Genomic DNA, 21,821 nt, shown 5'->3' with positions numbered 1-21,821 from the left:
CTTCCAAAATGCATTCTCAACAACAAGCTCTACAACTGAAAATCAAGTCCCTTGTTCCATCCCTCAAGAGGAAATTCACCTTGGTCACCAGTACCTAATCACCACTGCTAGTAAAGGTTGTAGATGTCTGTTATCTGCCTGTGAAATCCTCAACCACGATTTCAGTATCTGAAGGGGACTTACAGGAAGGCTAGGGAGGGGCTGTTTAGAAGGGCCTGTGGTGAAAGGATGAGGGGCAATGGTTTGAAACTAGAGCAGGGCAGATTTAGACTGGAAATCAGGAGGAAGTTCTGCACGATAAGAGTGGTGAAACACTGGAACAGGTTGCCCAGAGATGTGGTTGAGGCCCTGTCCCTGAAGACATTCAAAATCAAACTTGATGTGTCCCTGGGCAGCCTGATGTAGTTGGAAGTGTCCCTGCTGAGTGAAGGGGGTTAGACAAGACAACTCTGAGGGTCGTTTCCAACCTAATCTGGTATAGAAGGCAGTTTAAAAGCTCTGTCATTTTAAGTTTCAAGATGAAATTGAGGTTGCCAAACAACAGCTTTTCAGGAACTGATTCCTAAGTGGGAAACCTGAAAACAAAGCAGCTCCTTGATAAGAAGTAAACAAAATCTGAAGCAGGTCTCCTCTCAGAAGTGTGTGCAAGCCACAGCGCAAGCATTCATCTTCTCTGCTATCCTGTACTGAACGTCTGCTGCCACCAGCTGCAGTACCAGCAGCTCTCACTGCTTCTGAGAAGGGACTGCACACCAAAACGTGCTCAGCTTCCCAGGGCTGGCTGAGTGGCACACCAAACATTTTAAGGTCCTAAAATGAACAAACCAAAAAAGAACTGTGGATACTGCCTAAGAGGTTGGTTTGGGGTCTGCAGCGCATAACGTGAAACCACCCCGGTGCACACCTTGTGAAACCAAACATTTCAACTTCCCTGCAAGTTAGGGATCTGCAAACCCTGTGAGAGCTGAGGTCTGCTTTCAGCAAGGCCTGGCCACTACGTCTGTGTTACACTGAGAAAAGGAAACACCCCTCAGAGCAGGTAACTCTGTGGTCACCATCTATCCAAGCTGTTATTCAAACCCTTCAAGGTTTCTCAGCCACGACAAAAGCAAGCAGGTCACAACAGGCCATGACACAAAGATTTAGAATCAGAGAATCACAGAATGATTTGTGTTGGAAGGGACCTTAAACATAATCTAGTTCCACCCCCCTGCCATGGGTAGGGACAACATCGGCTTGCTCAACTTGGCTTTCAGCACTTCTAGGCTTGGAGCCTCCACAACTTCTCTGGGCAACCTCTTCCAGTGCCCCACCACCTTCATGGGGAAGAACTGCTTCCTAAAGGCCAATGTAAATTCAGCTTCTTTCCACTTTGAAGCCATCACCCCTCCTCCTATTACTCCATGGATTTGTCAAAAGTCCCTCCCCAAACTCCCCTGTACCCCCCCTTCAACTACTGGAAGGCTGCTCTAAGGTCTCCCCAGAGCCCCCTCCTCTCCAGGCTGCACAGAACCAACTGCCTCAGTTTGTCCTCATAGGAGAGGTTCTCCAGCCCTCTTCTGGACCCTCTCCAACAAATGTGTTCTTCTTGTACTGGGGGCTCCAGAGCTGGATGCAGTGCTGCAGGAGGGGTTAGATCATTAGTTAATGATCCCTCCAGCTAGCAGGGCTGGTTTTAGATTTAGTGAGCTACAGCTGGTAGCGCCTTCTCAGTCAAAAGTTGATTGGCACTTTGTGCCTTCCCACAATCAAACCCTGAAAACTTCCCTGTGTTTCAGCTCTCAGACTGCTGTTAAATTCACCTGCCCATGACAGGCAGTGTGACATGCAGCCAGCACTAACTCCCTTTAAACATGAACTGTACCATTTTCTTTCAGGAGGAGAAGGCAACCTTGCAGAGAACCTACACAGAGAGATGCTTTACATTTTGCTGCCCCAAAACTAGCAGCAGAAAGCAGCACAACTCCAAAAAGCCACCCAGATGACGTGCAGATACAACAGCAGCATGTGCCCTGCTCAAATATCAGAACTACCGATGCTCAAGGCCTGTCACTGCACACAGGGATGGCATCTTCACTGCAGCATAGGCCACATCCTAGCACAAGGCCTGCATCAAGAACAGTGTGGACAGCAGGAGCAGGGAAGTCATTGTGCCCTGTGCTCAGCACTGCTAAGGCCACACCTTGAGTCCTGTGTCCAGTCCCAGGCCCCTCAGTTTAAGAAGGACATTGAGAGACTTGAACGTGTCCAGAGAAGGGCAATGAGGCTGGGGAGGGGTCTGGAGCACAGCCCTGTGAGGAGCAGCTGAGGGAGCTGGGGTTGCTTAGCCTGGAGAAGAGGAGGCTCAGGGGAGATCTTATTGCTCTCTCCAGCTCCCTGAAGGGCGGATGTAGCCAGGTGGGGCTTGGTCTCTTCTCTCTAGCAACCAGCACCAGAACAAGAGGACACAGTCTCAAGCTGTGCCAGGGGAAGTTTGGACTTGAGGTGAGGAGAAAGTTCCTCACAGAGAAAGATGTTAGGCATTGGAATGTGCTGCCAAAGTTCCTCACAGAGAAAGATGTTAGGCATTGGAATGTGCTGCCAAGGGAGGTGGTGGAGTCCCTGTCCCTGGAGGTGTTCAAGATGAGATTGGATGTGGCACTTGGAGCCATGGTTTAGTTGTCAGGAGGTGTAGGGTGACAGGTTGGACTTGATGGTCTTTGAGGCCTTTTCCAACCTTGTTGATTCTATGATTAGGGAAGATAAAGCCAGGTTAGAATAGCTTAGGCCTTGAGCAAGCTGGTCTATTAGGAGATGTCCTCCCCATGGTGTGGGGGGGTTGGAACTAGATGATCTTTAAGGTGCCTTCCAACCTGAACCCTTCTCTGATTCTACTGAAATGCTAGATAACAAAGATTACACAAGTGAAAGAAGTGGTCTCAGGAGACCAGAACAGCCTCTGAAGGTGAGCTATGAAGAGGTGATGTTGCTGCTGAACAACGTCTTTGAAACAATGTTGTCATGAAAGCAACAATATTCCTGTGCCTACAACTATGACCTCGGGTCACCTGTTTTGTTAGCTGAAGAAATGTTTCTCCACTGACTCATCTGTTCCTTACAACAACAAACTATTAAGTCTCTGCTACAGATTTTCTCTGTGCAACGTCTGAAGAAACAAAGCCAACAGGAATGCCAAGTAAGAAAATACTGAATAAGAACCAGACAAGGGGGGATGGCCTCAAGTTTCACCAGGGGAGGTTTAGGTTGGAGATGAGGATAAATTTCTTTAGAAAAAGAGTGGTCAGACACTGGAACAGGCTGCTCAGGGAGGTGGTGGAGTCAGCATCCCTGGAGGTGTTTCAGAGAGGCAGAGATGTGGTGCTGAGGGCCATGATTTAGCACCAGCCTTGGTAGAGTTAGAGAATGGTTGGACTGGATGATCTCAGAGGTCTTTTCCAAGCACAGTATCACACAGTATCACTAAGGTTGGAAGAGACCTCGAGGATCATCGAGTCCAGCCTGTCACTGCAGACCTCATGACTAGACCATGGCACCAAGTGCTACATCCAATCCCCTCTTGAACACCTCCAGGGCAGCACATCCCAATGGCCAACAACTCTCTCTGGGAAGAACTTTCTCCTCACCTCCAGCCTAAACCTCCCCTGGTGCAGCTTGATATTGTGTCCTCTTGTTCTGGTGCTGGTTGCCTAGGAGAAGAGACCAACCCCCACCTGGCTACAACCACCTTTCAGGTAGTTGTAGAGGGCAATGAAGTCACCCCTGAGCCTCTTCTCCAGGCTAAACAATCCCAGCTCCCTCAGCCTCTCCTCATAGGGCAAAGTCTATGAGCACCACAACAACTGTGGCACCACACTTCTTGGGAGCAATTTCAACAAACCCAAAAGCACCTCAGTAAGGGCAAACAGAATTCCAGCATGCCAGTTCTATCTGCCAGTCCAAAAGCTTGTGGGCTGGACAAACACCAGATTTTGAGGATTTAGTGGGGAAAAAAATAAACGTGTCTCTGAAGTGAAGCTGCAGCTAGGTGGAAGGATGGATTGGACTGGCTGGAGAAGAGGAGGCTCAGAGGAGACCTCATTGCTGTCTACAACTACCTGAAGGGAGGTTGTAGCCAGGTGGGGGTTGGTCTCTTCTCCCAAGCAACCAGTGACAGAACAAGAGGACACAGTCTTCAGCTGTGCCAGGGGAGATTTAGGCTAGAGCTGAGGAGAAAGTTCTTCACAGAGAGTTGTTGGCCATTGGGATGTGCTGCCCAGGGAGGTGGTGGAGTCACCATCCCTGGAGGTGTTCAAGAGGGGACTGGACGTGGCACTTGGTGCCATGGTTTGGTAGTCATGAGGTGCTGGGTGACAGGTTGGACTTGATGATCTTTGAGGTCTTTTCCAACCTTATTGATTCTATGACTCTACGCAGTCTGGTTGAGAGGTGTCCCTGCCCATGGCAGGGGGGTTGGAACTGGATGATCTTTTGGGTCCCTTCCAAACTGAGCCATTCTATGATTCCCCTTCACTGAAATCTGTAGATTCAACACAAGTCATTGCTGGTAGATGCCTGAGGAAAAAAAAACTTGCATGGAAAAGAAGTGGATAAAATTAGAAATGGTGAAAAGGCCATTTTCACTGCAAAGGGAAGCCTTTTGGAGAGCTCTGGTTAAGATTTATGGCTTCTGAGCTAGGACAAACCATAATAAAATAAAACCAAAAGATAATTGAAAAAAAACCTCTGTTCTCCTCTAGTCTAGGTGGGTTAATAAATTTCAAAAATAGAAAGAAAAGAGAAGAAAGAACTACCCCAAATGCCTGAGCCTCTTTTCAGCTTGTTAAACAAAGCAGGAGAAGCCAGCTATCCCCAACAAACTATAAAAATAGATTGGTATTGATTGACCCCTTCCTAAAATACATTCCTGGAGAGATCACAGAATGTTGGGGGCTGGAAGGGACCTCTGAAGATCATCAAGTCAAACCCTGCTGCCAGAGTAGGATCACCGGGAGCAGGTCACACAAGAATATATCCAGGCAGGCCTTGAAAGTCTCCAGACACAGGCTCCACCACCCCTCTGGGCAGCTTGCTCCAGGGCTCTGCCACCCTCACAGTAAAGAAGCATCTCCTCATTTTTGGATGGGAACTTCCCATGCTCAACTTTACACCCACTACCACTTGTCCTGTCACTGGGCACCACTGAGAACAGGTTGCCCAGGGAGGTGGTGGAAACCTCATCCCTGGAGGTTTTTAAGGCTAGGCTGGATGTGGCTCTGGGGAATCTGGGGCTGTTCAGTGTGGAGAAGAAAAGGCTCCAAGGAGACCTAACTGTGGCCTTCCAGTATCTAAAGTGGGCTACAAAAAAGCTGATGAGGGACATCTTAGGGTGTCAGGAAGTGATAGGAGTGGGGGGAATGGAGCAAAAAATAGAAATGGGTAGATTCAGGTTGGATGTTAGGAAGAAATTCTTCCCCACGAGGGTGGTGAGAGCCTGGCACAGGTTGCCCAGGGAGGTGGTGGAAGCCTCACCCCTGGAGGTTTTTGCAGCCAGGCTGGCTGTGGCTGTGAGCAACCTGCTGTAGTGTGAGGTGTCCCTGCCCATGGCAGGGGGGTTGGGACTGGCTGATCCTTGAGGTCCCTTCCAATCCTGGCAATTCTATGACTCTATGAGAAGAGTCTGGCCCCATCTTCTTGACACCCACCCCTTAGATATTTGCAAACATTCATAAGCTGTGAAAACAAAACCTCACAGAACAACCACCACTACCAGGGTAGGAAGTTTGGAATATATCTATTTTAAGTGGCACTTTGCACTTCCTAGCAGTCAATACTTCATCCATAAATTCTCATTAGCATATGATTAGTAATTCAATGTAAAGGCGCCAAAAGATTTTTGCACAAAAGGTTTTCTTCCTTTTTTTCTTGCTTTTTTTTTTAAGGCTGCTAAGTGCATCTTCAATCTACATGTTTGAATAATTTCTGCAGACAAGTAATAGAGACACTGGCTGCATTAGCATAATCAATACCCAATTTACTGAGTCACTCAGACAGAACAGAAAGAAAACGTGGGGGCCATTATTTCACTACCTATGAACCACTGTAATGTCTGCAAGTATCTCTCCACTTTTGCTCTTCCTCCCCTCCTGAGTCATATAAAAATCAAGAGGACCCCACCTGCACCACTGCATCCAGTTCTGGGGCTATGGGGACCTCGGTGTAAGAAGGACATGGAAGCGTTGGAGAGGGTCATGAAGAGGACACAAAGATGGTCAAAGGCTGGAGCACCTCCCCTACGGGGACAGGCTGGCAGAGCTGGGGCTGTTCAGCCTGGAGAAGACTCTGGGGAGGCCTCAGAGCAGACTTCCAGTACCTGAAGGGCGCTACAAGAAAGCTGGGGAGGGACTTTTGACAAGGGCTTGTAGTGACAGGATGTAGTGACAGGCAATGGCTTTGAGCTGGAAGAGGGGAGATTTATACTGGAGGAGGAAATTCCTGACAGTGAGGATAGTGAGACACTGGAACAGGTTGCCCAGGGGGGTTGTTGATGCCCCCTCCCTGGAGATGTTCAAGGCCAGGTTGGAGCAAGCTGGTCTATTGGAAGCTGTCCCTGCCCATGGCAAGGGGGTTGGTACTAAATGATCTTTAAGGTCCCTTCCAACCCAAACCATTCTATGCTATATGAGATTCACACTGCCACCATCTACAGGTAGACATTAAGCATGATTAGACAAACTAATCACAAGGCAGAAGGCAAATTTAAGAGCTGGTTCTAGGAGGTGCTGAGGATCCTCTAACTCCATTAAAGTCAATGGATTTTGAAGATGTTTTGCACTTTGCAGTGATGTGCTGTGGAAATACATCTCCATAGGGGTTCAGTGAGGATACAAAACTGAAATTAAAGAAGCTACAGAGCAGTATCAAATGCAGGATTGCATGTCAATGCATCACCTGCCAGGGCCACACCTCCCTCTGCTTCTTCCTCTCTCCACATACCATTCCTCACCCTTGAAACTCTCCTGGCTGACACAGGCAAGCACAGGAGTTAATGCCTGGCTACACCACCCATGGAAGCAGCAATTCAGTATTAAGTTGCTGGAAGGTGTCCAGAGAAGGGCAACAAAGCTGGGGAGGGGCCTGGAGCACAGCCCTGTGAGGAGAGGCTGAGGGAACTGGGGTTGCTTAGCCTGGAGAAGAGGAGGCTCAGGGGAGACCTTCTTGCTCTCTCCAACTCCCTGAAGGGAGGTTGTAGCCAGGTGGGGGTTGGTCTCTTCTCCCAGGCAAGCAGCACCAGAACAAGAGGACATAGTTTCAAGCTGCACAGTCTCAAGGGGAAGTTTAGGCAGTTTAGGATTGGAACAGGCTGCCCAGGGAGGTGGAGTCTCCATCCCTGGAGCTGTTCAAGAAACCTGTGGCCATGGCACTTGGGAACATAGTTTAATGGCCATGGTGGTGTTGGGTTGATGGTTGGACTCCATGATCTTAAAGGTTCCAACCAACACAATTCAATGATTTTATGATTTCATGATTGCCTCATAACGGCTTTGAAGGTAACTGGCATTCATCAAAGTTCAGAACCACTGCAAAAGTAGTGTTTGCTGAACAGCTTCACCTAGCACCAGTACACATCTATCAGACAGAAAATCCACTCTCATTTTGACTCCCAAACATCCAAGCACCCACCAACTTCAGTGGGAGAAGAAGTGGGAGAAGAAATGTATCTGCACATCAACCTGTCAAAAATCCATACTCCAGAACTCCACTGGAAGTTAGTTCTGTGTGGCCACAGCTGTACAGGAAAAAAACCCACACCAACAAGTCATCATACACATGAATATTTGTGTGTCTGGTTTGTTCTCCACACACCCCTTTCCTTACTCCTACCCTCCTCCAGCACTGTAGTAGTATTCTCTTGCTACTGGAAATCATTACCTTCCTTAATAGATTCCCCTTCTATAAAGCATTCTGCTGCTTGCTCTTTCCATAGGACAAAGCCTTCATGTTTGCTTTACTCCTCTCTTTAGTGTAGCCCACAACTGAGCTTGGGAATTTTCTCTCCCCCTAATGTTCTTCCTGTAGAAAGGCTGAATTAAAAAGTTCCCAATTAAACTGCAGTTGTTGGAAAATATTATTCTTCCACTAAACTAAAATACTTTCCTAGGCAGCACATAAACAGCAAAGTAATAAATACACTAAAGTGGAAAGAAATTACGCTGAAGAAATCCTTTGGATACTCTTCCAGCCCTTGATCTCAGGGATGAGAGTGTCCAAATGTGACAGCCCAAGGATGTCCAGGCTTACAGAACATTATGTGCAGAGAAGCCAGGACATGCTCTTTCCTGCAGCTGAGGGAGAACTCCACACAAACCCCCAAGCTAAGGGTGAGGAGGAATCTCTTCTTCTGGATACCTGAAGCAGCAGATTAATGAATCCTGCCCTGAATGTTACCTTTGCCTCCCTCATTGTGCATCTTGTAACAAGGTTAAGCCACATGGACATATACCCAGCTTTTTGTATTTACAGTAAACCAAGAGTCATGGAATCATGAAATCATTTTGGTTGGAAAAGATATTTAAGACCATCACAGTCCAACTATTCTCTAACTCTACCAGTCTGGAGCTAAACCATGGCCCTCAGCACCACATCTCTGCCTCTTTGAAACACCTCCAGGAATGGGCAATCAATCACCTCCCTGGGCAGCCTGCTCCTGTCTTTGGGAACCCTTTCAGGGAACAAGTTTCTTCTCCTATCCACCCTAAACCTCCCCTGGTGCAATCTGAGGCCAGGTTGTCTTCTGTCTTTCACAGACCTTCTCTGGTGCTGCTCCAGCCCCTCCATGTCCTTCTTGGAGTGAGGGGCACAAAACTGAACCCAGTCCTCAAGGTGTGGCTTCACCAGTGCTGAATCCAGGGGAACAATCCCTGCCCTGCTCCTGCTGGCCACAGTATCGCTGATCCAGGCCAGGATGCTGGTGGCCCCCTTGGCCACTTGCCACACAGGGGCTCATGTTTCAGCTGGCTGTTGACCACCACCCTGGGGTGTTGTTGGCCAGTTCTCTGCAGGGCAGTTTCCAGCCACTCTGCCCCAAGCCTGGAGCACTCATGGGGTTGTTGTAACCCAGGTGCAGGAGCCAGCACTTAGCACTGTTGAACCTCACACAATTGCCCTTGGCCCATTGATCCAGCGTGGCCAGATCTCTCTGGATGGGATCAGTATCTAATAATGTATTACACAGAAGAGTGCAATCTATTTCTTAAAGTACTTTTCTCCACAGAGTCCTAAAGCTTTTTATAAACCTCAGGTAACTCTCAGACAACCCTAAGACTCCCTCTCTCTCATGCCATGTACCAGACCATAATGGATCTCAGAGTCAAACTGAGGACCGTAGCAAGAATTAGCAAAGCAAGAGGGAATCTCTCTGGGAGTCAATCTTAGTAGCAGGGTCAGGACTTTCAGCTGTCCTGCCTGCCCCACCCTGAACTACTCCACTTCCATTCCTAACAATGGGACTGTGGGCATCCATAGAACCGCAGAATGGTTTGGGTTGGAAGGGACCTGAAAGATCATCCAGTTCCAACTCCCTGCCATAGGCAGGGACACCTTCCACCAGACCAGGTTGCTCAAGGCCTCATCCAACCCAGCCTTGGATGCCTCCAGCAAGGGGGCATCAACAACCTCCCTGGGCAACCTCTTCCAGTGTCTCACCACCCTCACTCTAAAGAATTTCTTCCTAATCTGTAGTCTCAGTCTCCCCTTTTCCAGCTCAAAGCCATTGTCCCTCATCCTGTCACTCCAAGCCCTTGTCAAAAGTCCCTCCCCAGCTCTCCTGTAGCCCCCTTCACGTACTGGAAGGCAGCTCTAAGATCTCCCCAGAGCCTTCTCTTCTCCAGGCTAAACAGCCCCAACTCACATCCTGTCCCCCTAGGGAGATGCTTCAGTCCTCTAATGATAGAATCCAGTCCATTTTGAGGCAAGGCAGAAGTTAGGAGGCTAAGGTAAATTTTAAGGCTAATTAGCAAACACAGTAACCAACACAAACGCCTTCAGAGTGGCTTTCCTCAGTACAGTGCAGCTCTGTACCACCTAAGCTTTCTTACTCTCTCTGAGGGACACAGCTAAGAATTTCTGGCACTCCTACAGACCTGTATTTTCAACTGTGCTTAGAAAACAGGAAATTCATTAAACACTGTCTACAAAAGCCTCAACTCAGCAAGTGAGAGCAACTTGAATCAAACTGACTCATGGATCACAGAGCCTCAAAGTAACCATTACACAAGCCTGAAGACAGCTGATGAAAGAAAGGGCCATGAGGACCTCCAGTAAAGGTTACTGTAGATGATCATTGCCTTTGAAAGTTAAGTCATTTATTTATGTGTCTAAAATGAGGCACTTAAATTGAGGTGTTTGGGTTGTCTGACACCATTCCAACACCAAAACAAAATACAGCTGCCTGCTTTTAGCTCTATTACCCAAAGACCTACATTTATCTGAGGCAAAAAAACCCCACCACACCTCCTTTCAACTGAGATTATCCCTGATTTACCACAGCTCTCCATCTATGGTGTACCAGTGCTTCCAGAGTTTCTTTCTGATCCTTTCAGACTCTCTGCTCTGTCCTAGATGACTTTGTCTCACGCAGAACAACACTGTGGTGTAAATCCTCACAGCCCCAAAGCTAGAGAGGGGACACTGCAAGACAGTTGCCACAAGCTGTGCTCAGGTGCCACCCAGGGCAGGCATTAGCCAGTTTTATCACCCAGGCTTTGTCAGTGCTGTGCAGTTCCATGCTTCAATCAAACCAGAGCCCCACCACAGCTGGCTAGTGGAGGAGCAGATACTCTCCTGCCTGCCCTGGCTTTGGGCAGTGCTGTGGGCTGGTTCTTCAGCGTTTACATTCCCTTTCCTGGTTGCTACAAGCTGCTGGCAGAAAATGCATGAGTCAAAATACCTCTTCCTTTCCCCCCCTTGCCCACATCCACTGCTGAGATCACTCACCCAGGATGTGGGTGGCACCAGCTCAACCCTCTACTCTGTCAGAAGGATTTGTACTCATGTCATGAGCTTCACCCTCAGACTTGAGGTGCAAGAATTAAGATCATACCTTGTCCCTGTGGCTAGGGCACCCACATGCTTCACAGGACACATGGGCTCCAGTTCTAATTCACTCATTCATGAGAAATAAGATTGCTTTTAAGTACTCTGCAGACCAGGACACAGGTCTTCTCTGTCTCCACTGGTGCTCAAGCCCTTCCAGCTATGAGTCTTGTGTATCATCACTCTTCCTCACCCTCTTGTCCAACACTTAATCACATTTTTGACACAGGAAATGTCATTAACAAAAAGAAAAGGGCAACTCACACTCACAGCACAATGTGCTGCTGTGTAAAGACTGATGTAGTCCCTGTCAGATACAGGTTCAAACACCCTTGGACAAAGCACAGGGCAGAATCCCTGCATCTCACATCCTAGCAGAGCAAGGAACTTTCCCTCTTCAGTAAAGGAGAGAGAAAGAAGGAGCACAACCCCTCAGTTCCTTCTAATCTGAGTGGAAAGTTGCAACCTGTCCCTTACCTTCAAAGAGCTGGAGCAGATGACTGCCATTGGGTATCCGAAATCTGGACCCAGGGAGGAGCTAAGACACACCATTCTTGCCAAGATTTTTTTATTGTCTCCTTAAGGCAATTCCTAACCAACAACATTCATAACCCTCCTAACCCACTTATGACTTATATGCATTCAGTCATAGAACCATAGGGCTGTTGAGGTTAGAAGAGACCTTTGAGATCAAGTCCAACTGATCCCCTAGAGCTCCCAATCCCACCACCACCACTAAACCACATCCCTCAGCACCACACCCACACATCTTTTAAACACTTCCAGAAATGGTGACTCCATCACCTCCCTGGACAGCCTATTCCAGTGCCTTCTGTGAAGAAATGTTTCCCAACAGCCAACCTGAACTTCCCCTGGCACAACTTGAGCCTGTTTCCCCTTGTCCTGTCTCTTGTTCCATGTGAGAAGAGGCCAACCCCCACTTCACTCCATCCTCCTTTGTGGTAGTTGTAAAGGGCAACGAGGTCTTCCCTCAGCCTCCTCTTCTCCAGACTAAACAGCCCTAGTTCCTTCAGCCATTCCTCATAAAACTTGCTGTGTTCAGGCAGCCTGGTGCAAGGTGCCTGCTCCAATAAGTAACCAGGCACCTGTGAACCAAGCAGGGCAGCACTAGCACCTTGCAGCACACAAGCCCTTTGCTTTGGACCTAGCCTTAGAGTTGTCTGATCTTTCTGCATTGATGTACACTTCAGATTGGTGGGTGAGTCTTCTGCTCAGCAGATTCACCAGAAATCACAAACCAAACCATTCCCTGTGCTCCAGCTCTTTCTAAGTCAGGTAACTCAAGCCCTTCCCAGCGGTTGCATGCACAGACCCACTGCCTCCTCCCATCTTCAGAGTGAAAATGTCACTTCAGGCATGGATCTTGACATCCTGTTGTCCTGGAACCACTGAATCAGAAAGTTCCTTCCTCATAATTGTATTCTTTGGAGGTGGAAAATAATTAACTTCCCCACCCCCCACTCCTTCCTACTGCCACTATCAAAGTTAGAAATTCACTTGACCCTGTCTGGCAGAAAAAAAACAAACCACAACGAAACAAACCAAAACAACCCAACCAAAAACAATCAAAGCAACCCAGCCACCCTAATTCAGTGCCAGAGAAAGTTCTGTTGATCAAAGCACAGCCTGGTCTTCCCAAGGACACTGCCTCACCACATCACATCATCCAGTCCAGCAGCACAGCAGGCATTTTATTTTTGTTTGCAAAGTTCCTTTCAAGAAGGTAATGAGTCAATAATGGCAGCTGAACTTGATAGGTTACCTAAAAAAGTGAACATAAAAAAAACCACAACAAAACCAACCACAAAAAAAAATAATTAATGAATTATCACGTCATTCATTGTTTGAAATCCATTTTCCCAGCAAAACACAACCTAATAATAGTAGGGTTTCAGGGACTGTACACGACAGTCATCTATTGTGCAGTTAACCGGCACATTTCAACTTAAATATGCAGTTAACCAGCACATGCAGATTTAAACATGCTGCTAACCAGCTCTTTTCAACATGCAGTTAACCAGCACACTTGGACTTCAACCTGCTCTCAGTCTTCCACACAGCGCAATCACAGATTGCACTGGCTTGGAAGGGACCCTCAAAGGTCATCTTGTCCAGCCCTCATGCAGTCAGCAGGGACACCTCCCAACTAGAGCAGGCTGCCCAGGGCCACAATCCTGAGTGTCTGCCTCAGAAGCAGGAGAGGGACTATGCACTTCCTTTTGCTGAGGACAGCATTCCTCTTCCAGGTTATTGTTTGGGAAGGAGGGGAAACACCACCACTCTCACTGCCAACATCCTGGCCATTCCTCCTCAGGGCAAAAAAAAAGGTGTTTTGCTTCATTAACTAATGACTAGTGAGTGTTTGAAGAAGGCTCACTAGTTGTTGGCACTTTCTTTTGATTAACTAATGATTAGCGAGTGTTTGAAGAAGGCTAACTAGTTACTGACACTTTATTGTGATTAACTAATGACTGGTGCTGTTTGAACAAGGGTAACTAGTTACTGGCACTTTCTTTTGATTAACTAATGATTAGTGGTGTTTGAAGAAGGGTAACTAACTGGTTACTAACACTCTCTTTTGATCAACTAATGACTAGAGGTGTTTGCACCTCTAGTTACTGACACTTTCCTTTTAAAGAACTATAGGAAGACTATCACATAAAGAAAGAAGGAAGGGGGAGTCACTACACCACAGATACATAAATGACTTTAACAGACTCTGAAGAACTAAGAATCTTACCCTTAAAAAGACAAATTGCACCTAATTGCACCTATTTTTAAAAGTGAAAGTATCAGATGAATCACTACTCAACAAACACCCCTCTGGCTTGCTCCTGTCGTAACAAAAGGAGGGTGAAAACACATCTCCCCCAAACCTAACCTCTCACTGGGCATTAATTGTGCAGAATTGCTAAGTAACGAGCCCCCAACCCTTCTGAGCACACTTTATACAGATCCAGCGGCAACAAAGCAAAGTTGCAGCATAGCATCAACCACATCACTCCAGCTAAAGGAAACTCTAAAAGGCTCAAACGTGCACCCAGCAGAGCATGGATAACCTTCTGATAGACTAAACCCAGGAAAGGGGGAGGGGGGGGGGGGAATCCTCTGCATAATTTTCTTGATAATTATGTGTTATAGAAAGAGAAGGGAAAAAAAGTGTTTCAATGTGAAGGAATGTGAAACAGGGCGGGGAGGGAATGTGACCAGTGTTAACTGGTACTGTCAAAACAGAGGCCAGTGGTGCTGGTTTAAAAATCCACTGGAAGAGGGCAATTGTGTGCACAGAAGGACATGGAACAGATTACAGTTTTTTTATATCAATTTTTTCTTTTTTTTTGGGGGGGGGGAGGAGGGTGTGTGGAATAAGAGGGACAAAAATGTTAATTAGAAATTGTTGTAATAAGGATACCCCCAAGATCAGCCCTATCTCTTTTGCTACAGCATAGTCCCTAGGCATACGGCTAACTACTCCTTGATCATTATCCTGGCTAAAACCAAAGCTACTGAAGTTAAGGAGACCTCATATCTACCACAATTTCTTTCATCTCTAATAATTGCTAAACTAGCATAATTACTCATACTTGAGGTGAAATAGAGCCCAAGTTGTCTAAAATTCAAGTTGGAAAAAAAAAACCCACCAAAGCTCCCAGCTTCTCCTGGCTTTTGCACATTCATCTTTTGTCAGGATCCTACGCCAAGTGTTGCATTACGATTTTAAAGTGTTTAAAAGCTTCTCCTGTGCTGCCTGACTTCTGTCAAGAAGGCAACTGCAAAACTTTAATGCTTCGTAGCAACACACTCCAGAATGTCTTTGGAAACAGATAGGATACTAGAGGTCTTTTCCAAATGCAACTAGTCTATGTACATTCTCCCAGCACCTAATAAAACAAGTCCGGTTCCTCATAGATCTGTGTCTTGCCCTTTCAGGGATCCACAGGTAAATATGAGGTGGCTCTGATTATAGGGAAATAGCACATTTTCCCCACTCCACCTCCCTAGGATTGAATTTAACCCCTGTTAGCCCTACAGGAACCAAAGGAAACGGTAAAATACAGTTGGGGAAAGATGCTGAGAGGTCTGTCTTCGAGTATCAGCATTTATGCTATATTTTAATAAAAAAAAAAAAACCACCAAAAAACCCAACTACAAATATCTTATTTTCAGTGTTTTCTGCAGGGGGAAAAAAAAAAAAAAGAAAAAAAAAAAGGCACTGAATCCATATGGTCTACATTAAAAAAAAAAAAAAAAAAAAAGAGTTCTCCTAGATCCTTTCCTCATTTGCAATTATTCAAAAGGAAGGCTCTTCCAAAATGCGGGAGTTTCAAAGCACCGAGTCGTGCTTCGGAGCAAAGAAATGAGAGCTACTAAACCAGCTGTAAATTAGGCTGAATGAATTAAGAGAGCAGCATAAAGCCTTTCAAGACATCTTAGATCATGGTGGATAACGTTATCCTACACGTCAGATAAGTGCTTCCATGCTGACAGCTTCCCTTGTTACACAAGTTAACAGCAACTCAGGAAAATCAAATCAAACCAAACCAAACATGCGGCACGGCCAAGCCTCTCAATATTATCTCTGTCACAGGGTTTCACCTTTATAAACTAGCAGGGCAACCAGAAGCTCTTTAGATGCAGATCTTTAGGTGCTCCCTCGTATCTGTACCTGCTCCTAAGCAGACAGTGATGGTCAATGCAACTCATACAGAGCCACAAAATTAGGGGGCAGCATTGCCGTAACCCTACAGCTAACCAAGACCAACAATACCGCTACGTACTGCCAAAGGCAATCAATAGTCCTACAGGTTGGAGGTGGTTTTGTTGTTTAGGGATTCTTCTTCTTTTTTTTAAATATATGAGGAAGCCTTGGCATGCCTTGGCAAGTCAAAAAGAGCAGACTATAAATAGCCTGCATTATAAAAAGATGCTAATCTGAAAGCCTCTTTGTAATTTGGGTTTTCTTCGTGGGCTCTTTTATGTTCGGTATCTTAATTTTTGCCCTTTTTTGGATGGCCAAAGAGAAGCCAGCAATCCACTCACGCATCAAACAGATGTTTTTGCTTTTCAGGCCAAATGGAATCTTATGAATTTTACTCTTGGTTGGTTTTTTTTTTTCTCTCTCTTCCCTCCCTATAAAACAATGATGCCAAAATAACACAGTTCCTGAAAACGCCTGTTCGGAAGAAGTTATTTGGGCCAGCAGCAGGGAAACTTTAAGTCAAGTTCGCAGAACTCACGCCGATACTAATTGCTGGTTTTGTTTGTGCTGGATTGATTATAGGCTAATCAGCAGACAACCTAATGACTTTCAAGTCTAGTTCACGCAATTTAGAAGCCAGGGTGGGTTGGGGCTGAGCATAAACATCCAAATAGTTGACAGGTACACAGAAACATAAAGGGGATGCAAACATCAAGATTCTCCCTGAGCCACCGCTGCCATTAAGATTCCTATTTTAACGCACTGCTGCTCTGCCTTCCCTGGTACTACACCACCCCACCTGCATCTCTGCACAAGGAACATCCTTTAGCTTCAAGTTTATGACAAGAAAACAATTAAAACACGAGGCACAATTCACTCAGCCCGCCAAAGACTCTGCCTCAACTGAGCGGCAGCTGCAAACACGGTCAGGATGGAAAGAGCGCCCAGGCTCGCTCAAAAAGAGGGAGCAACTTTTAAGAGCCACTCTGGGCTTGCCAAAACATTTCAAGAGGCAAACCTGCTGTAAGCAGAACACAGAGATGCAAAAGCTAGCCGATAAATTTTTCCTTCTCATCTTCCTAGGAGCCACCACTCAGGCATTTTATTTCTGCAGTCCAACGTGGGATACAAAATTACAGCGAGGAAAAAATTGCTTTGAAGGAATAACAAAGTATTTTTATGTTTTGGGTTTGGGTTTTTGGTTGGTTTGTTGTTTGTTTTTTTTCAGAGAGAAATTGCTTTCTGAGATCAGCACTTCCATTAGGCACATGGGGCTGGTCTAGTTTCCTTCTGCTGGCTCATCCAATACCTACAATTTCAGTCATTTTCAAGGGTGACTTTAGCATCAGGAATACCACTCCAGTTCAGCTTGAAGAAGCCTGGGTGTAACATTTAGTAGGAGGACATTTTCATGCAGGTTTGTAAAAACAAACAAACACCTGGCTTCCTTTGCAAGGGACAAGATTTCCCTAACTTTGTTACTAAACAAAGTTTCTCATCAAAAGCAGGGGGTAAGGGCAAAAAGAAAAACCTCAGGCACTACCAGAACTAAAAGCCCAGAAACCAGAAAAGGGAGAGAGGGAGGGGAAAGAGGCAGTCAGTAACCTGAGTGTGATATCCACAAAGGATGTCAAATCACAAGAAAAGATTTACCATTCCAATGGCCAAGTGAAACAAGACACAAGCGAGCCGCTCTCCTCTCCTTCCCTGCTGTCTGATCTCAGAGGGTATCCAGCACAGTTTGACTTAGGGAAAAGCAGTGCCCTTGGGTGCGAGGTGTTTAAGGAGTCAGAGCAATTGCCCTTCCTCAATACCCTTTCAGAGGCACCGTGGCTCTTTTGGGGCTTACACACAGGTATCGGGTCTCCGACTTAGCCTTCCCCACCTGCTTTTCTCCCGCCGCCCTCGCTCTGCCTCTATTAGGTGATTTTGATCAGGTCAATCAGACCCAACAGATTTTTCAATTTATATTTTTTTTCCTCTCTCTCTCTCTCCCAGAAACTAAGCAAGGAAATAGAATAAATTAATCAGTAGAATGAAATATAGGTCAGGACTGATGAGTTTGATGCAACTGATCCCTCCTCTGCCTAAAAGAAGCCAGCAGCTGAACTTTAATTCCTCCTTTCTAAAGTAAAACAAGATATTCAAGTCACAGGTTTTCAGAAAGTTCAATAATTTACTCTCCTTTTGAGACTCCTTTTTTTTTCCTCCCCCCACTACAACCCCGTAGTGTATTTGCAAGAGAGACTGCTTTTTACAGACAGCAATTGCAACCCTCTTTTTCCTTGGAATGATGGCTTTACTACTCTTAAATTGTGAAGGGATTACTGAATGTTAGTCATGGCTTTTTTTTCCTTCCTAGGTCCAAATCTGAGACGAAATCCTCCCCACGAGCTGGGGGACAGGCAGGTCAAAGTTGGCAAGAAACCAACACAAGGAAAAAAGGGGGGGGGGGGGGGAGGCAAAAATAAACAGAAAACAGAAAGCAGGGCAAATTAAAAAAAAACTAATAAATGTGTATTTTCAAGAAACAGAAGAAATTGAGTCATTAGCGAGTTCTTAACGCCCACCGTTTCCGATCAACATTAGTTTCATGCATTCGACATCAAAACCTCAATTGTCATTTTGTTTCAATGTATTTACCTGCCTCCTATCAGTATTCCCCTAAGATCTAAGTTTCAAATTAAGTTATCAAAAGTGACAGACATATCAAAAAATATCTCTTCTCTCTCCACTTCCCCCCCCAAGAAAGGGTTGCTAAGTACATGACAAACTGGAAACGTAACCCTGTAACTCCGTATTTTATCTGGATGTCAGCGCAGTGCTGGCAAGTTGAAAACCACTCATTTACCTGCAGCCACGGAGCAGGTTTGCAGGGAAGCTGGTTTGGATATTGTTTATTTTTAAACTGCAAAACTCTGCTTGGTGCTGACGAGATCAGCGAGACTTACAAAACCGAGGCATTTAAATCAAGGCTGCCTTGGAGGTGCAGCTGAAACCCTCCTTGCAGCTTCTTTTTTCTTTGACCCCCCTCCCTTTATTATTTCTTTTTTTTTTTACTTACAGCTTTTGTTTGTTCACTCAGAATGAAGATACACTAACTGATGGGCAGACTCTTATCAGTGGATTTAAATGCTAGGTCCATGCAAGCACCCTCCAACTTCGCAGAGGAATCATGTTATCAGCCCTTTCAGGGCTCTTACAAGCAGGCTGCTTTCACAACATTATTAATCGCCCTCAGAAAAACTGACATGGTTCGAGGAAAAATAAAACCAGGGGAAATGAAAAAGATGATTTGCACAAAGGCCACCAAGAACGATAACCTGCCCCCCCCCCCCAAGGTAATTACTACAGCCATAATTACAGATGACGATTGATTTACTGCCCGGTTTTGGGTTGGAAAAATAGTAAATAAGACTCTGCAAAGAAATCTCTGTCACCTCTATCCTGAGCATTAAGCGGTTTCCTTAAGTCAGGGGCTCATTGTCAGCAAATCCGAGCTGCTCCCTCTGAGTCGTACAACGTTGCTGGTATCCCCTTTTTAGGGACTCTCGGGCTACTGATGCAGAAGGAAGGCAAAGCCCAGACCTCCCCGGAAAATGGAAGCTCTAGCCTTTTGGGTTCAATTGTGATCTTTATGGGGAAGAGATCTGAAGCAAACCTCCTTTCTGTAACGCACCTAACAAATAACCACAAGCACAAGCAGCTCAATGTCTAGCAGGAGAACAATTTCCTCTATCTGCAAATTAATTCTGAACATTTATTCCTTTGCGCTTAACTAGTTGGAGGTCTAAGACTACCCTCCAGTTAAAGTTTCCCAGCATCTTTTTTTTTCTTGCAAATATAGCTAATTGCTCACTCTCTTACTGGCCCCAAAACTCTTATGCACGAGTAAATAAATCCTCCCTGGGAAGCCTGGAATATCAGTGCATGCTCGAGCAACAGAAGTTTCATTGTGGTATCACTTTAAAAGGTAAGGGAAGAGCGGCTCGCCTGTTCTTCAGGAGATGCCAAACAAAAGCACTACTGAACCGCACAAACTTTGGTAAACTAGATACAGCAGCAGCAGGTAAAGCAGTAAATTCAAGGCACCCTTTATTCCCTTTATAAAATATCTGGAGAGTTTAATTAGACAAAATAAAATTAAATAAATGCTAAGAAACAAGAAAATATCAAATCCTGCTCTAAAGCTCACTGAAGTCAACAGGAGGATTTTGAAAAGGGAACTCCTGGAAAGAGTTGTTCCAAGCAGAGATGTGGTGCTGAGGGACATGCTTTAGCACCAGACCCGGTGGAGTTAGATCACGGTCGAAGTCGATGATCTTTAAAGGTCTCTTCCAACCCAAACGATTCTGTGATTCTAAGCAGGTTTGTGGGTTGGTGTTTTTGTTTTGGTTTGGGTTTGGTTTGCCAGGCCCTCCTGTACAAGTCCATAAAGCAAACCTCGCTGCTGCTTTCTAACTAGGAACTGCGCTAGCTTCAAGCACCTCGCTCCCGGAGCGCTCCAGCCCAGCCGAGAGGAAAACAAGGCCCTGCCGCCAGGCTCAGGATCACCGCCCCGGCCGGGGCTCGCCGAGCGCAGGCAGCCCCCCGGGCCGCACAAGTTCCCCGCGGCTCCGCAAGGCCTTTCCCACCCCCGCGCCTCCGCACCCCCCCCTCAAAAAGTAGACAACTTAAGAGATGTTCTGACCTGACGCAACCCAGGCTTTATTCAACTTCAATGTACAGACCAACCCGGGAGGAACGCGCCCATCCAGACAGAGATGTTTATGTGAGGTGACAGCCACCCTCAGCCTCCTTCCCCGCTCGCAGCCGGGGAGAAGCCCCTGCGCCCGCTCGGCCGCCGAGGCCAACGGCTCCCTGCTCCTATGGGGGGCGGCTAACGGCTCCCGACCCCCTGAGGGAGGTGGTGGAGGGGCGGCCAACGGCTGCCCGCTCCTTCGGGGGCCCGGAGAGGAGACACCCCGCGCCGAGAAGGGCTGAGGGGCGGTGGCGAGGGGCCCGCCGGGCCGGCGGGGGGCGGCCGCGCCAGGCCGCGCTGGGCGGGGGAGGAGGGGGCGGCCGGGCCGGGACGTTGCCGGCCCCGCCACAGCCGCACAAACCGCCCTTTGTCCTCCTCCGGGTCCCGGGCTTCCCACCCCCCTCCCCCGCGCCTCCTCTGGGGGTCCGGGATGAGTCTCTACGACTTGGGGCTCGGGGTACCCCGCTCTCACAACCGCTCCCCTGCACCCCTCACGGATGCTGGGCTATCGCTTTGCCCCCCACCCCTCACACAAGCCCCCGGGGCGGCCAGGGGCCGCTTCACGTGACAGCCGGCGCCACATTCCTGCACAGCCCCAACTCACTCCGGCCCTCCCCACCCCCAACCGCTCACCCCCAAACTTCCCCTCGCCCGCCGGGACCGCCAGGCACCGAGGACCGAGCCGGGAGCGGGCAATCCCGCAACTCCCGGTTTGGGGTTGTTTTGGTGGTGGGTTGTTTTTATTTTGTTGTTGTTGTTATTGTTGTTATGATTTATTTAAAAAGCCCAGCTGTTGGCGGGGAGGCTGCGGCTCCGCGCCCGCGGAGGGAGGGAGGGAAGGAGGGAGGGATGGATGGAGGCAGGGAGGCGGGCCCGGGCCCCGGGGCTGCCGCAGCGGGCTGTCACCGCCGCTCCCGACCGCAACTTTGCCCAGCGCCCGGAGTTTTGGGCTCGCACCGGCCGTTTCGGCTCGGGGTCTCTTCTACCACCACCACCCCCCCACACACCCAGCTGTATTTGGGGGTTGTTAGCGGCGAGAGCGGCTATTTAGGGGGTGAAAGGGGGTTAGAGGGAGCCGCGGAGCCGTGTTGAGGTTGCCCACCGCGGCGTTCACGGGGAGACAGAGAGAGGGGGCAGGGGGGGGAAGGAAAGGGAGGGGGGTGAAGGGGGGAGGGGGGGGGCGGTTAGTACTTACCTTTGAGTGATCTTGGTTTAGCTTGCTTGCGGCGAGACATCCTAAAAGCAAACAGCTGAAGTTGTTTCAATTTCAGCCCTATAAGAAACTACACT

At 47.5% G+C, this 21,821-nt stretch overlaps 1 protein-coding gene across 11 annotated transcripts in view; it reads right to left on the bottom strand.

The window, feature by feature from the left end:
- ZNF521 (zinc finger protein 521) overlaps nucleotides 1-21,821 on the bottom strand; it is a 336,867-nt gene that overhangs the window by 313,447 nt on the left and 1,599 nt on the right. For 5 of the 11 annotated variants that reach the window (XM_054179658.1, XM_054179659.1, XM_054179660.1 and 2 more), the window contains exon 2: nucleotides 21,727-21,781. The exons of 2 other annotated variants lie outside the window; for them this stretch is intronic. In XM_054179658.1, the coding sequence (XP_054035633.1) occupies nucleotides 21,727-21,781 (55 nt within the window). Of the gene's footprint in view, nucleotides 1-21,726; nucleotides 21,805-21,821 lie in introns of all 11 variants that reach the window. 4 more of the 11 variants (XM_054179662.1, XM_054179664.1, XM_054179665.1 and 1 more) reach the window with 2 other exon arrangements.

Source organism: Dryobates pubescens, chromosome 3 (assembly GCF_014839835.1).
Source record: "Dryobates pubescens isolate bDryPub1 chromosome 3, bDryPub1.pri, whole genome shotgun sequence".
Taxonomy (NCBI): domain Eukaryota; kingdom Metazoa; phylum Chordata; class Aves; order Piciformes; family Picidae; genus Dryobates; species Dryobates pubescens.
The sequence above is the reverse complement of the archived record's forward strand: the minus strand, read 5'-3'. Positions and strand labels throughout refer to the sequence as shown.